Source organism: Dasypus novemcinctus, chromosome 4 (genome assembly GCF_030445035.2).
Source record: "Dasypus novemcinctus isolate mDasNov1 chromosome 4, mDasNov1.1.hap2, whole genome shotgun sequence".
Taxonomy (NCBI): domain Eukaryota; kingdom Metazoa; phylum Chordata; class Mammalia; order Cingulata; family Dasypodidae; genus Dasypus; species Dasypus novemcinctus.
Window position 1 is genome coordinate 167,019,974 of NC_080676.1, and position 14,284 is coordinate 167,034,257.

At 55.9% G+C, this 14,284-nt stretch overlaps 1 protein-coding gene across 4 annotated transcripts in view; it reads right to left on the reverse strand.

Annotated features, from left to right (window-relative positions):
* Positions 1-687: 687 nt before the first annotated feature.
* POFUT2 (protein O-fucosyltransferase 2) overlaps positions 688-14,284 on the reverse strand; it is a 28,245-nt gene continuing 14,648 nt past the window's right edge. For 2 of the 4 annotated variants that reach the window (XM_058296352.2, XM_058296353.1), the window contains 4 exons: positions 6,930-7,055; positions 5,764-5,944; positions 5,397-5,520; positions 688-2,212 (listed from right to left, as the gene is read on the reverse strand). In XM_058296352.2, coding sequence (XP_058152335.1) covers positions 2,059-2,212; positions 5,397-5,520; positions 5,764-5,944; positions 6,930-7,055 — 585 coding nt within the window. In that variant the 3' untranslated portion in view covers positions 688-2,058. Of the gene's footprint in view, positions 2,213-5,396; positions 5,581-5,763; positions 5,945-6,929; positions 7,056-14,284 lie in introns of all 4 variants that reach the window. The other 2 variants (XM_071215000.1, XM_071215001.1) reach the window with 1 other exon arrangement.

Genomic DNA, 14,284 nt, shown 5'->3' on the forward strand with positions numbered 1-14,284 from the left:
CTGAGCAGAGCCGACCCGCGTCCTTCCACACCGGCCGCCGGGCTGAGGGGCTGCGTCCGTCCCGTCCCCACACCCCAGCGAGGCGTGGGCAGCTGGAGGGGCCGAGCGGCTCCTGCCTCTGCGCCACGTGGCCACTCCTCACCGCTGCCTCCAGAGCGGCCTGCTCTGACCACAGGCTTGCGGCTGTGCCGTCAAAGGCGCGCGAAGCTCAGCCTGTGGCAGCCCAAAGTTCTCACGAAACCCCAAAAGGAAAAGACTGTTTTGGAAGGAACCCCCCGTGGGCAGGGGCGCTCCTGCCTGGACGCAGGGGGCGGGGCTCAGGCCAGGTGTCTGCCCTCTCCGCCTGGCCTTACAGAAACAGAGACACGGACGGACAAGAGGAGGGGCTGCCACGGGCAACAGCAGCCCCGGGAGGCCACGAGGCCCCAGGTCCCAACCAGCAGGGCAGAGGGGCCGAAGAGGCCCTGGGGCTGCGCCCCCCCAGCAGCCCAAGGCTGGGGAGACAAGCGGGCATCACTGGCGGGCCGGCAGGCTCACCGAGGGCTGGGTCTGGTGAGGCGTCCTGGTGGTGCCCAGCTTTGGACACTTGATGGCCGCGGCTCTCCCCGAGCACAGCCGGCCTGCGGCTGGCACTCTGCACTGGCAGCCCAGAAAGCCAAGGGGATGAGAAGGGCACCACGCACGGGATCCTGCTTTCTAGAAAATTTATTTTATCAACATTGGAATATACAAATGAAAAAGAATAAATATCGCCGCTGTTTTACCTGCGCGGCTTGAGCGACGCCCACAACCTTGTGTGGCGTCAAGGTCAGAGCGCACTCGGCAGGGCGTCTTTAAAAAGCCCTGGGGGAGCAGGCGTCCCCGGCCACTCCCCCACGCACCGCCTTGCTTCTCACCCTGCGGGGCCGCGGCAGGCAGAGGCAGAAGGGGCTCTTCGTCCAGGTGAGCCAGGGCCCGCTGCCCGGCGGCCTGGCACCCCAGGACCGAGGTGGGAAGGGGGCAGGCAGCTCCACCAACAACCCCACGCCCTGAGCCAGGCCACCCGCGTTCGAGCGGAGCTCTGCAGCGGCACTGCTACACGCTGGAGGTCTTTAAGGTGGCACAAGACACCGACCGCAGCCCTGGACCGCACAGGGGGCCTCTGGGAGTTGGCGCACACCGCCGCCACTTGCTTCTCTTTTGGTGGCAGTGGAGGCCCCTCCACCCACTTGCTGGCGGGGAAGGACGATGGCCCGGGCTTCGCTGCTGGGGAGCGAACGCCAGCCTCCGTTTCACTGCAGCTGCGAGGCCGCGGGGGGACAGGCTTTGGGGTCACAGCAGCGTGGGAGCCCAAGCCACGGCACTGGACTGAGCAGGGGCGGGAGCCTCCCGTGGGCAGTTCACTGGGGCTTTCTCCCTTTGCAGACAGGCCCTGCTGTGGAATTTTCCGGCTCTCTGCAGGGCCTGCCTGGAAGCCACAGGCCAGGCTGGCCCAGCCCCAGAGGGAAACACGTGGCCCATGTGGGGCGAGTGAGGGCAGGAGGACAGGGCTGCTTTCGTTGCTACGGCAGATGTCCAAGTGATGACTCGAGGAAGGCCGCGCAGTGCTGGCCCCTCTGCCCACACCCCAGGGCCCCTCCGGATTCCCCCTCAGCCCCCGTAACCTCAGCAGGGGGCAGCTGAAGGCCCCGAGGCCGAGCAGAACCAGCTTCTCACCACCCTGCGGATCTCCTGCACCCGGGAAGCCTCGCAGCCCCAGGGGGCGGGGCGGGGCGGGCAGGAGGCCGCGGACTGCACCCAGGCCATGCCCCTGTGCCCAGCTCTCAGCCGCCATCCCGCGGGGGGCCATCGTCCTGGGAGGGGCCAGCTCTGCCTGCCGTGGCTTGCCCAAGACCCCGAGCAACCCACAATGTAGGGCAGTGGCCGCGGGGTGCGTGCGGTGGGGGGCACGGTGCTGGCAGGGGTGTGTGTCACCCCGGGATGAGCTGGGCCAGGCGGGGGGCACAGTGTCACCTGGGGGTGTGTGGGGCCCCCCGGGGCGAGCTGGGCAGGGCGGGGCCTCCACGCCCGCCGGGCCGCTCAGTACGCGATCCTCCAGTGGGTGGGCTGCTCACACGCTTTTTCCTTGTCGCCACAAAACCTGTTGTACGTCGTCTTGGGGTCCAAGCCCAGGATTTCTCTTTCTTCGTGAATCCGAAAGGAAAACGTCGAGACGGAGGTGCCGATAAAAAACCTGCCGATGGCACCAGGAGTTACCGATGAAGCCGCCCAGAGGCGATGGCCGGCGAGTGGACAGGCCCGAGCTGGTGTCCAGGGCTGCGTCCAGGGCTCGCCATGCCCCGCCCACCCCTGCTGTCCCCCAGCGAGGCCCGGGCTCTGTGCCCCCACCCTGCGCTGCAGGCCTGCCCTCCGCCACCGCCCCAGGTGCCCCCACTGCCCCCAGATCCCTGAGGGGGGGTGCCTGGTGGGACGCTGTCCCGGCCTCCCCCTTGCCCAGGGAGTGGCTCCGGCTGGACCGTGCTGACGTGGGGGCCGGGGGCAGCTTGGCCCCAACCTTGTGTGGCCGCCAGCCCACAACGTCCACGCAGCAACGCAGTGAGGGTCCCAGAGCAGCACACAGCACTGCCTTCTGGGGCTGAGGGCGACGCCGAGGAGGGGCGGGGGCTTCCACTTCTGAGAGGATGGAGCAGACCACCAACCCTGCTGCAACAGCCGAAAAACTGGACATGCTGTAAATGACGCTTCTGCAGACCCAGGAGAGCGCAGGAAGCACTGAGCGCTAGAACTACGTGCCCAAAGGCGAGGCCCTGTGGGGTGCTGCGAGGCTGCCCTGCCTTCCCCTGGGGAGGACGTGCTGATTCTGGGGCAGTGCTGAGGACTGGGCTTGGCCCAAGTGGACGGACTTGACCGTTGAGTTGAGAGCAGAGCTTCGGGACTGCATGGGACCCGAAACCAGAGGTGGCGAGTACGCTTCCCTACGCCACGCAGAGCTCAGGAGACAGAGTTCTGCATGTGGGAGGCACCCACAATGCACAAATGCTCAGCCCTGGACCCTGCTCGGGGCAAGAGGCTGAAGAGCTGAGCTCACAGCCTCAAAACAGCAGAACCTCCAAGGCTGAGAGAGACCTGCCAAACTTGCATCACAAACCTGAAGGGCTGCACCTGAGGCCACCTGAGTCTCAGTCCACCTGCCACTCAGCCTGGCCCACCTCCAGGATCTGGGACAATCAGCCCTTCACCCTGCCTACTTAATCGAGGAGAGGGGGATCTCTTGCTCTAGAAGACTGGCACCTCTACGGTTCTCACAATGCCCAGCACACAACAAAAAATAACCAGACACGTGAAGACGCACAGGTAAAGAAGCCAAGCGTTTTGTGAGGAGGAAAGATGCAGCTCCTACACGGTTAAAATCAAGGAAGCAGCTTGGAGCAGCCAGCAGAGACCAGGCACATTAGCTTCAAGGGAGCAGTGCTGGCTGCACCTAAGATGGGTTCTGCGAGTTGACGTCTCTCTCAAGCGGCCTTTACCTCATCAGCTACCATCTCTACCCCCAACTGTTTCCTCTCCTCTCCTCAAATTTCAATTGCAAATATGTTAGATCCCTGGACCACATCCCACTTGTCTCTTAGGCACAGTTTGGTTTTTCATTCTCCTTTTAATCTTTGTGCTTCAGTTTGGATACTTCCTATTATCTGTCTCTAAGTTCACCAATCACATCTTTCTTTAAAAAGCTCTCAATTTTAGATCCTGTATTTTGTTATTTGTATCATGCCAGTTCTCTTAAATACACCCTAGTTTTCTGATGAAATTCATCTTTCTCTCATTTAATACATGAATCAGTGTTATTTTAAAGTCCTTACCTGTTAACTCTAATACTTGGGTCATCTGGGGGTTTGCCTCTGTGATTGTCTTCTCTTAGCTATCAGTCACACCTCCTGTCTCTTCCCAAGTCTAGACATTTTTTCCTGTATGCTGGACATGGGATAAGTGCTGGGAACAAGCTTGTTTTTTAACTAGTTTCTGGTCACAGAACTGTGTCACTCTGAAAATCTATTTTCTCATACACTTAATTTATGTACTTTTCTACGTGTACATTATACAGCAACGAAGATGCCAAACAAAATAAGAAAGAGGATCTAATCCCTAGTAGGTGGCTAGAGGTATGCCTCTTAACTCACCAGCTCCTTTACTATCTGACATGGTGGGAAAAAAATAAACCTAATTCAGAGAAGAAGAACCTGAAGGAATAGCAAGCAAATGAAGAGATGCTCAAACTTACTGGTAGAACGAGAAATGAAAATTAAATGGAGATACCACTTTCCACCCAAAGCTGGCAATCATTAGAAAGCTGGGTTGACACCCAACGATGGCTTTGGCGCAGGGAGTCAGTGCACCTGGCTCACAGGTATCTACCTGTGCCTGATACCCACGCGGCCAGCGTTCTGTGAAACCAAGCGTGTGACTGCCCCACGGCCCCAGCTGCCTCTCCCGCCCATGAACCACGGGTGAGAGCCCCACGGCCCCAGCTGCCCCTCCCGCCCATGAACCACGGGTGAGAGCCCCACGGCCCCAGCTGCCCCTCCCGCCCATGAACCACGGGTGAGAGCCCCACGGCCCCAGCTGCCCCTCCCGCCCATGAACCACGGGTGAGAGCCCCATGGCCCCAGCTGCCTCTCCTGCCCATGAGCTCCAGAGCAGTTTGCTCCCTGGTCCATAGAGAGACTGCACAGGAGGCTCCCTGCAGCCTGGCTGGGAGAGGTGGGGGCCTCTACCACCGACAGCTCAGACGAGTGAGTGGTGATGGCGCAGTGCACAAGCTCCGGCAGGGACCGCAGGGATGGAGCTTGCAGTGCTGAGGGAGGAAAAGGGAGGACGTCGAACGAGGGCAAGTGGCATACGTTTAAGACGTGCGCTCAGAGCTGGGGCTGTCTGACGTCCCGCAGGCAGCGGAGAAGGAATGTTTAACGTCACTCAGTGTTGGGGCCTAACCCAGCCCTGGCCTCCTATGGCTGCCGTGTGGACCAGTCTCAGAGGAACACAGAGACCCAGGCCAGGTCCGACTCGGGCCTCCTTCCACGTGAGTGAGCCCGGGAAAATGACGAGGTCAAAGGTCGCAGGGTGCCCTAGGATTCTCCACTGATACGTGCATCCCAAGGACGCATACCAGACAGTGGGTGGGCCAGGAGGGTCAGGGCGGACAGGAGCAGGAGCTGGGGGTGATGGGAAAAAGAAGACTGACGGGGTTGAGGCGCCACAAAGCCTCTGCAAATGAGGACCAGAGACGAGAAGGAAACCCAGGTGTCAGCCCAGGAAGACGCTGCCGCAAACGGCAGGGAGGCCGCCCGAGGGGCGGGCCGTCGCCCACTCATCACCATTACTCAACACCTCTGAAACACAACCCCGCGCTCGCAGCTCACCGGGCGTGCGCGCAGATCCACTGGTCGATGATCGCTATGCCACCATCTTTGTAGAGCTCCAGCTCCTCCCAGGTGGGCTCAAACCTCACCATTTCGGGCAACAGTTTTTTTAGTTCTTCATATTCTGCCGAGTAAAAGATGAGGCTCACTGAAGCGGGACGCACACGTGTGAACAAACCTGCATCTGCTCAACAGAAAGACGCGCCCAGGCTGCTACGTGTCACTCGCCAGGACCTGCTCAACAGGTGAAGAGACAACGGGGCCCCTCTATCCTCCCGGCCCCGACGCAGGCTGCGGACGCCCAGGTCTCCCGGAACTCAACCAGGGCTCCAGAGGGACGAACGAGCGCCAGAAGTCGAATCTGTACCCTGGCGGACGGCGTCGGTGGCCACAAAGACCTTTGCGAGCTGGTGCGCGGCCATGAGGCTCTGGATCTTCCTGGCTGCCCCCTCCAGGCTGGGCACGTCCTCGCGGTGGCCCCAGATGAAGTCCTTTCTTCTCAGGTGGACAGCCAGGTAGGGGCCTCCCCGTGAAGCGCCCAGCTTGACCTACAGAGAACAAGAGGAGCCGCTCAGGTGAGGCCGGCACCGAGCGGGAAAGACGGACGGACGGGACAAGAGGAGCCGCTCAGGTGAGGCCGGCACCGAGAGGGAAAGACGGACGGACAGGACAAGAGGAGCCGCTCAGGTGAGGCCGGCACCGAGTGGGAAAGACGGACGGACGGGACAAGAGGAGCCGCTCCTACTGCAGACGGCCCCCACGGCCCAGCGAGGGCGGCCTGAGGGGCACCGTCCCGCTGGGAACAGCGCCATGTCCAGCGCCACGTCCCACCAAGCGCTGGACGGTGTTTCCTTTCCAGGAAAGATATTGCTGTTAAAATAACAAGAGATCATCAAAAGGACTGTAACAACAATAATGAAAAGGCTCATAAATAACGTCAAAATGCTGACGACAGAGAACACGCTGTTGGAAAAACCAGCCTTTCAGAAAAAAAGGAGGAGCGAGACCCCAGTGGGTCGGGGCGCGGCCGGCCATGCTCCTCTGCCTTCCCGTCAACGCTCGTGCCTCACAAGGCAACAAACACTAAACGGGGCTCCAACCTCGTCCTTCTCTTTCCACTTTCATGTTTAGTGTCTCAAACCTTCCCAGGCTTCTGGGACGGGAGCTAATTTCGCTGAGCCGTTTCCCTAAGCTAACAGAGCCCAGGGGGCGTGAGGGGGCCCGAGGAGCTCGCACTGCCCGACGCCCCCTCACCTGCCCATGAGGGGTCACGGCCCACGGGGGGACAGAGCGCTGGGACAAGTGCACACAGACTTCGCTGCAGCCTGTTTAAACTGAGGCTGAGCCATCTCTAGATGCAGCCTCCACTGCCTCACTGGAGAAAGCTGGGGTACTGGGGATGCGGGGGACACGGGGACACGGGGGATGGTGGGGAGCTGGGGAGTTTGGGGTGCTGGGGATGTAGGGGACAAGGGGATGCAGGGGACGCTGGAGAGCTGGGGAGTTTGGGGTGCTGGGGCACTGGGGCGCTACCTTCATCTTGGTCCAGTCCTCCTGGAAGGGGACCCCGTCCTCCTGGTCGGTGGAGTTGAGGTGCTGCTTCCGGAACACGTCCCCCACGGCCCGCAGGTGGCTGGCGAACACCATGCTGCGGCGCGTCTGCGGGAGCACAGGGGCACGCTGACTCCCGCGCCCCCGAGGACGGTGCCGCCACACATCCCACGACCCTGCCCCCGTGTCCCCCCCACGGACTCCCCGGGAACTGTCACGAGGGCCAAACCGTAGCCAGTTCCTAAAGGCAGCCCGTGAGGGTCTAGCCGTCACGTGTCCCAGCTGTCGCGCACTAGAGGCAACAGTGCTCTGGGAGGAGGGGAGCGCCTGGCCAAGGAGCCCCCGCAGGCCAAGCCGCTGACCCACCCTGGGGTGGAGGGCGCAGCGCTGGGACAACAGGCGCACACGCAGGGCCAGTGCACGCTGCCGCGGGGCAGCACCAGGCAGCGAGGCCGGCGTGACTCGCACCGACAAGCCTGATGGCCGAGGCCGGTGCTCCCCGAGCGTGTGACAGGCCAGCCTCGCCCCTCAACACCCCGGCCCGGCCGCAGGAGGCCCGGTGACGCCCGGTGACGCCCGGGTCCCAGGGCTGGCAGCAGAGAAAGAGCCTGTCCCCACTCCCAGCTGACTGTCCCAGGCGACAGGACCCCGCGACAGCAGGCAGCTGGCTGTGCTGCCTTTCCTTACGAATGAAGCACACACACTAAGCAGAGCGGCGTTTTCTTGAGAGTATGATTCTACATGGTTTTTGAAAATCACTGCATTAGTCAGGGTTCCCTAGGAAACAATCAATAAGATAGCTGTCGACAGTAAGAGACTTTGAGTCTCTCTCGAGACCGTGGGGACGCACAAGTCCAGGTTCTGCAGGCAGGTGCAGCCAGGGGCTGCGATTAAAGTCCAGTGAAGGTCCTTGATGAGTTCTGGGAGATGGTGGCTGTCCAAAGATGAGCTGGGAAATTCTCTCTCAATGCTGGAATCACTTCCCCTTTTACGGCACTCAACTGATTAAAGCGTCACTCCTTGCTGACGGCAATCTCCCTGGTTGATGCAGATGTAATCAGCCATCTATGCAGTAAAGCCACTGGTGACTAAAGCTCGCAAATGCCCTTGTATTACAGTTAGCCCAGTGCTTGCTTGACCAAACACCTGGGCAGTTACCTGGCCGAGCTGACACATTACCCTAACCATCACAGTCCACTCCTTGTCAACTTGGCCACCATATACATTACCTTAAATCATACTTAGTCTCTAAGTAAAAACAGTAACAGACATGCATATATATATATTTCCGCCTAACAATATTCAACTGCCCTCCGTATAACCAGAAATGCATTAATTCCCGACAGAAGAGGGTGCCAGTCTTTGGGTAATATTCACTCTTAAACTTGACATCCTCAAATATGGCACGAAACTAATAGAGCTTGTCAGATGATAAAGGAAAAGATGAGGGAAGAAAAATTTTCATTTTATATACCTGTACAGTCATATGCCTAAAAAAGCGAGGAATAAAGACGCATGGCCATTACAGTCCCCGTTGCTGTAACTGGTCACGTGGTCGGAGTTCCTATCTATCACCACCTTCTTCCACTCCCCACTCCATGTTTCCACCCTCAGCAAGCACTTCAGCCGGCCGTGGTTCTTGCATGGGGTCTGACCCAGACTTTCATTCCTGAAGATTCTGCGCCATTATTAGTCCCGCTTGGATTAGGCTGTTTCAATTTCCCATTGACTTTAATCATAGGACATGGCAATACGGGGAGATGCCCTAGAGGATCTCCTGTATTCCAGGGAAACTCTTCTTTACTCGCATTGTGTAGATGCTGTCCTATTTCCCCTTAATAGTCAGGATCAATCACCCCAGCCAGTAAATAATTCCCTTCTTTGACTGTTGATTCAGAGATATGAGGAGCCAAAAGTGGCCAGGTGGCACCTTAACTGCCAGTTCAGTAGAATCGTTGTGCTGGCTGGTGGCAGCACTCCTTCTTTTGGGACTAAAACCTGTAGACTAGCAGAGCTGAAGGTTGCAGGGACAGGAAGCAAAACTTTTCCTAGTGGGTCACTAGGGGTAACAGTGAGTGGGGCCACTCCCATTTCCACACCTTGGTTCCTGGACCCATGGATCCTGGTTATGGGATAAACAGCACCGTAGAGTGGACGCTGATTTAGAGCATACACAGCCTCCTGGAGAACAATGCCCCAGCCCTGCAAGGTATTGTCACCTAGTTGGCACCGTAATTGAGTCTTCAAAAGGCCATGATGCTGTTCTATCAATCCAGCTGCTTCAGGGTGATGGGAACATGGTAAGACCAGTGAGTTCCATGGGCACATGCCCATTCCCATACATTATTTGCTGTGAAATGGGTTCCTTGATCAGAAGCAATGCTGTGTGGAATGCCACGGTGGTAGATAAGACATTTGGTGAATCCACAGATGGTAGTTTTGGAAGAAGGACTGCGTGCAGGATATGCAAACCCACATCCAGAGTATGAGTCTATTCCAGTTCACACAAATCGCTGCCCCTTCCATGGTAGAAGTGGTCCAATGTAGTCAACCTGTCACCAGGTAGCAGGCTGGTCACCTCAAGGAATGGTGCCGTATCAGGGGCTGAGTGTGGGTCTCTGCTGCTGGCAGACTGGGCTCAGCAGTGGCTGGAGCCGAGTCACCCTTGGCGAGCGGAAGTCCGTGTTGCTGAGCCCATGCATAACCTCCATCCCTACCTCCATGGCCACTTTGTTCATGAGCCCACTGGGCAGTGACAGGAGTGGCTGGGGAAAGAGGCTGAGCCTTAGCCACAGAGTGGGTCATCTTATCCACTTGATTATTAGAATCTTCCTCTGCTGAAGTTACCCTCTGGTGAGCATTCAGGTGGGACACAAATATTTTCATGTTTTTTGCCACTCAGAAAGGTCTAGCCACATAACTCTTTCCCAGAACTACTTGTCACCAATTTTCCAATCATGTTCCTTCTAAATCCCTGACCATCCAGCCAAACCATTGGCACAGCCCATGAATCAGTGCACAAATGCACCTCTGGCCATTTCTTCTCCCAAGCAAAATGAACAACCAGGTGCACTGCTTGAAGTTCTGCCCACTGGGAGGATTTGCCCTCACCACTGTCCTTCAGGGATGCCCCGGAAAGGGGCTGCAGTGCTGCAGCTGTCCACTTTTGGGTGGTACCTGCATATCCTGCAGAACCATCTGTAAACCCAAGCCTAAGTTTTCTCTTCCTCAGTCACCTGATTGTAAGGGACTCTCCAAGAGGCCAAAGAGAAGGCAACATGGCAGGGGTGGTGGCCATGGGCATTGGGGCTGCTTCCTCATGTAACTCACTCGTGCCTTCAGGACCCGCTCGAGCCCTATCTTGTATATACCACTTCCACTTTATTATGGAGTGCTGCTGTGCACGCCCAACTTTATGGTTTGGTGGGTCAGACAATACCCAGCTCATGGTAGGCAACTCAGGACTCATGGTAACTTTTTATTTTATTTTTTTAAATTTTTAAATTTTTTTCTCATGGTAACTTGATGGCCCATGGTTAAGCATTCAGTCTCTACTAAGGCCCACAGCAGGCCAAAAGCTGTTTCTCAAAAGGAGAGTAGTTATCTGCAGAGGATGGCAGGGCTTTGCTCCAAAATCCTAAGGATCTGTGTTGTGAATCTCCTATAGGGGCTGCCAAAGGCTCCAGACAGCGTCTCTACTTGCCATGGAAAATTCCAGCACCTCTGGATCTGCTGGATCATATGGCCCAAGTATGCCGTGCAGCTTGCAGAGCAGCCTGGACCTGACACAGAGCCTCTTCTTGTTCTGGTCCCCAATCAAAACCAGCAGCTTCTCTGGTCACCCAGTAAATGGGACGGAGTAGCACACCCCAATGAGGAATGTGCTGTCTCCAAAATCCAAAGAGACCAACTAAGCGTTGTGCCTCTTATTTTGGTTGGAAGAGGGGCCAGATGCAACAGCTTATAGTTCACCTTAGAAGGGATATCTCGACATGCCCCACACCACTGGACACCTAGAAATTTCACCAAGGTGGAAAGCCCCTATATTTTCGTTAGATTTATCTCCCATCCTCTCTCACATAAATGCCTTACCAATAAGTCTAGAATAATTGCTATTTCTTGCTTACCAGGTCCAATCAGCATGATATCATCAATATAATGGGCCAGTATGATGTCTTGTGGGAGGGAGAGAGGATCAAGATCCCTGTGGACCATGGGAGGTCCGCGGTTCAAACCCCGGGTCTCCTTGACTCCTGTGGAGCTGGCCCATGCACAGTGCTGTTGCACGCAAGGAGTGCCATGCCTTGTAGGGGTGTCCCTCACGTAGGGGAGCCCCACGCGCAAGGAGTGCGCCCCGTAAGGAGGGCCGCCCAGCGCGAGAGAAAGTGCAGCCTGCCCAGGAATGGCGCCACACACACTTCCCGTGCCGCTGACGACAACAGAAGCGGACAAAGAAACAAGACGCAGCAAATAGACACAGAGAGCAGAGAACCGGGGGAGGGGGGGAATTGAATAAATAAATCTTTAAAAAAAAAAAAAAGACCCCTGTGGACAATATTATGATGTAGGGCTGGAGAGTTGACAGACCCGAGGCAGGACTGTGCAGGTATACTGCTGGCCTTGCCAGCTGAAAGCAAACTGTTTCTGGTGTTCCTTACTAACAGCAATTGAGAAAAAAGCACTTGCCAAATCAACAGCTGCACACCGTTACCAGGGGACGTGCTGATTTGCTCAAGCAATGATACCACATTTGGGACAGCAGCTGCAATTGGCGTCAGCACCTGGTTAAGTTTATGATAGTCTACTGTCATCCTCCAAGATCCACCTGTTTCCTGTACAGGCCAAGCAGGAGAGTCGAATGGGGCTGTGGTGGGAACCACCACCCCTGCATCCTTCAAGTCCTTGACGGTGGCGCTAATCTCTGCAGTCCCTCAGGAATCTGGTGTTGCTTCTGGTTCACCATTTCGCCAGGCAGGGGCAGTTCTAGTGGCTTCCACCTGGCCTTTCCACCATCATAGGCCTTCCTCCACAAGTCAGGGATCCAGTGTGGGGATTCTGCCGGTTTCTGAGTATGTCTATTCCAATTATGCATTCTGGAACTGGGGAAATAACCACAGAATGGGTCTGGGGATCCATTGGACCAACTGTGAGACAATCTGAGCTAAAACTCCATTAATCACCCGACCTCCATAAGCCCCTACCCTGACTGGTGGACCACAGTGACGTGCTGGGGCTCCTGGAATTAACGCCACTTCTGAGCCAGTGTCTAACAATCCCCAAAATATCTCATCATTTCCTTTTCCCCAGTGCACAGTTACTCTGGTAAAAGGCCATAGGTCTCCTTGGGGAAAGGTGGGAGGAAGATTAAGAGTAAACATTTTTGGCAGTTAAACAGGATCCTTCCCCAAGGAGACCTGGCCTCCTCCTCATTCAAGGGACTCTGCGTCTGTAAACTGTCTCAAGTCTGGGAGTTGATTAAGGGGCTGTGATTCTCTGTGTTTGTAATCTGAGTTAGGGTTTCATTTACTTGAACCAGAACGCTTCTGCTTATACAGATCAAGTAGGAACTTCGTACTGTCCATCCATTTCACTTCTAGGTACCCCACAGTCTATTAGCCAATGCCATACTCGATGCAGCTCAGCCTATTCTGAGAGCTGCTTTGAATCTGCCTTTCACTGCGGTAGCCACGCCCACCTTGGGGATGGTTTGGGGATGAACTGCAGATACTTGACTTTTACCAGACGACATGCAATCACCCCATAATGTTTAGGGATTCTAATTCCATCACAGCCCTCCCTACGGGAATATCTGGACTTCAGAGAAGAGCAACCACAGAGCTCCTCAGGGAAGATGGAGTTAGTCTTATAATTCATTCCTCACAGTCCTGGTGAAGGTGTGTCCTCTGGACATTCCTGGGGTGGGTGGGGTGGGCAGCTCTATTCAGAGTTCCAATGTCTCGCCAGCATTATCATCATCCCATATGTCTCCATGCCAATTCTCTGGATTCCACTCTTTTCCAATCAATGCCTTTACTTTAACTGTAGAAACCCTGCAGGGTCCAGAGTTTAGTTTCCTTTCTAACTCTGCTACTAGTACAATAAGAACCTGAGTTTGGTTCTCAGATATTTCCAGCCTGCAGCTACAGGAGACAAGTTTTTCTTTCATAGCACATATAGAAACTTTCACATCATTCATGTGGCATTTAAGTTTCAAATTTGAAGCCTTTAACTCATCTCTTTCTTTTGTAACAGTATCTAGAGTCTCTAGGAGGACAGCCAACATCATTGTACCTTATGATGCTACAAAACTCTGTTAAGGTGTTGAAAACATTTTTACCCAGATCCTTGCCTCTTGTAAGTGTGAAAGTAGGGGAATCCAGTGATGGTATTTCAGTGATGATATCTTGTGTATCTCCATTTCCAAATCATGCCAAGGACTGGTGGTCTCTTTGCTATTGGAAAGGGAGAGATTCGTGCCTTTGAGTCCAATTAGAGAGTCAATTGCAAAAATTCCCAGAACTACCTCGGATTCTGTTCCTCAAGACCCCACTCCTGGTACCAAGCTGTACTGTCAGGGTTCTAGGGAAACAATCAACAGGATATATCTGTAAATAGCATAGATTTTCTAAGAGTCTCTCACGCAGCCGTGGGGATGCACCAGTCTAAGTTCCGCAGGCAGCTGCAACCAGGGCTGCAGTGAAAGTCCAGTGAAGGTCCTTGATGAGTTCTGGGAGACAGTGGCTGTCCAAAGACGAGCTGGGAAATTCTCAATGCTGAAATCACTTCCCCTTTGGAGGCGTTCAGCTGACTGGATGACGCATCACTCACTGCTGATGCTCTCCCTGGCTGACGCAGAGAAAATCAGCCATCCACGCAGTGAAGCCACTGGTGACTGAAGCTCCTACCTGTCCTTGTGTTACAACTGACCCCGTGCTTCAACAGGACGCAATCACCTGGCCGAGCTGATACATTAGCCTGTCACAAGCAGCTTCCATAAAAAATAAGTCAGAACTTTCGTGCCCTGTGAGGGCCTGGACATGGCTGGCAAGGCCACACTGGCCGACTGGACACTGGGCAGCCTCGGCCACGGCACTGGGCCTGCCCTTGCCCCACCCACCCCAGCGAGCACCAACTACGCCCCGGGTAAGGTGCGGTGATTCTGAGCAACCTGCTTCCCCAGCACAGGGGCCGCCCCAACAGCGCAGGAGGCCCAGCAACTCACGGGTGCACGGCTCATCGACTCAAAGCGCCACAGATGCCGCAGGGAGAGAGGAAACGACGGGAAGTGCAGCCTGGGCGAGCGCATGTGCTGCCCCTTGGGGGCTGGGGTTCGCCTA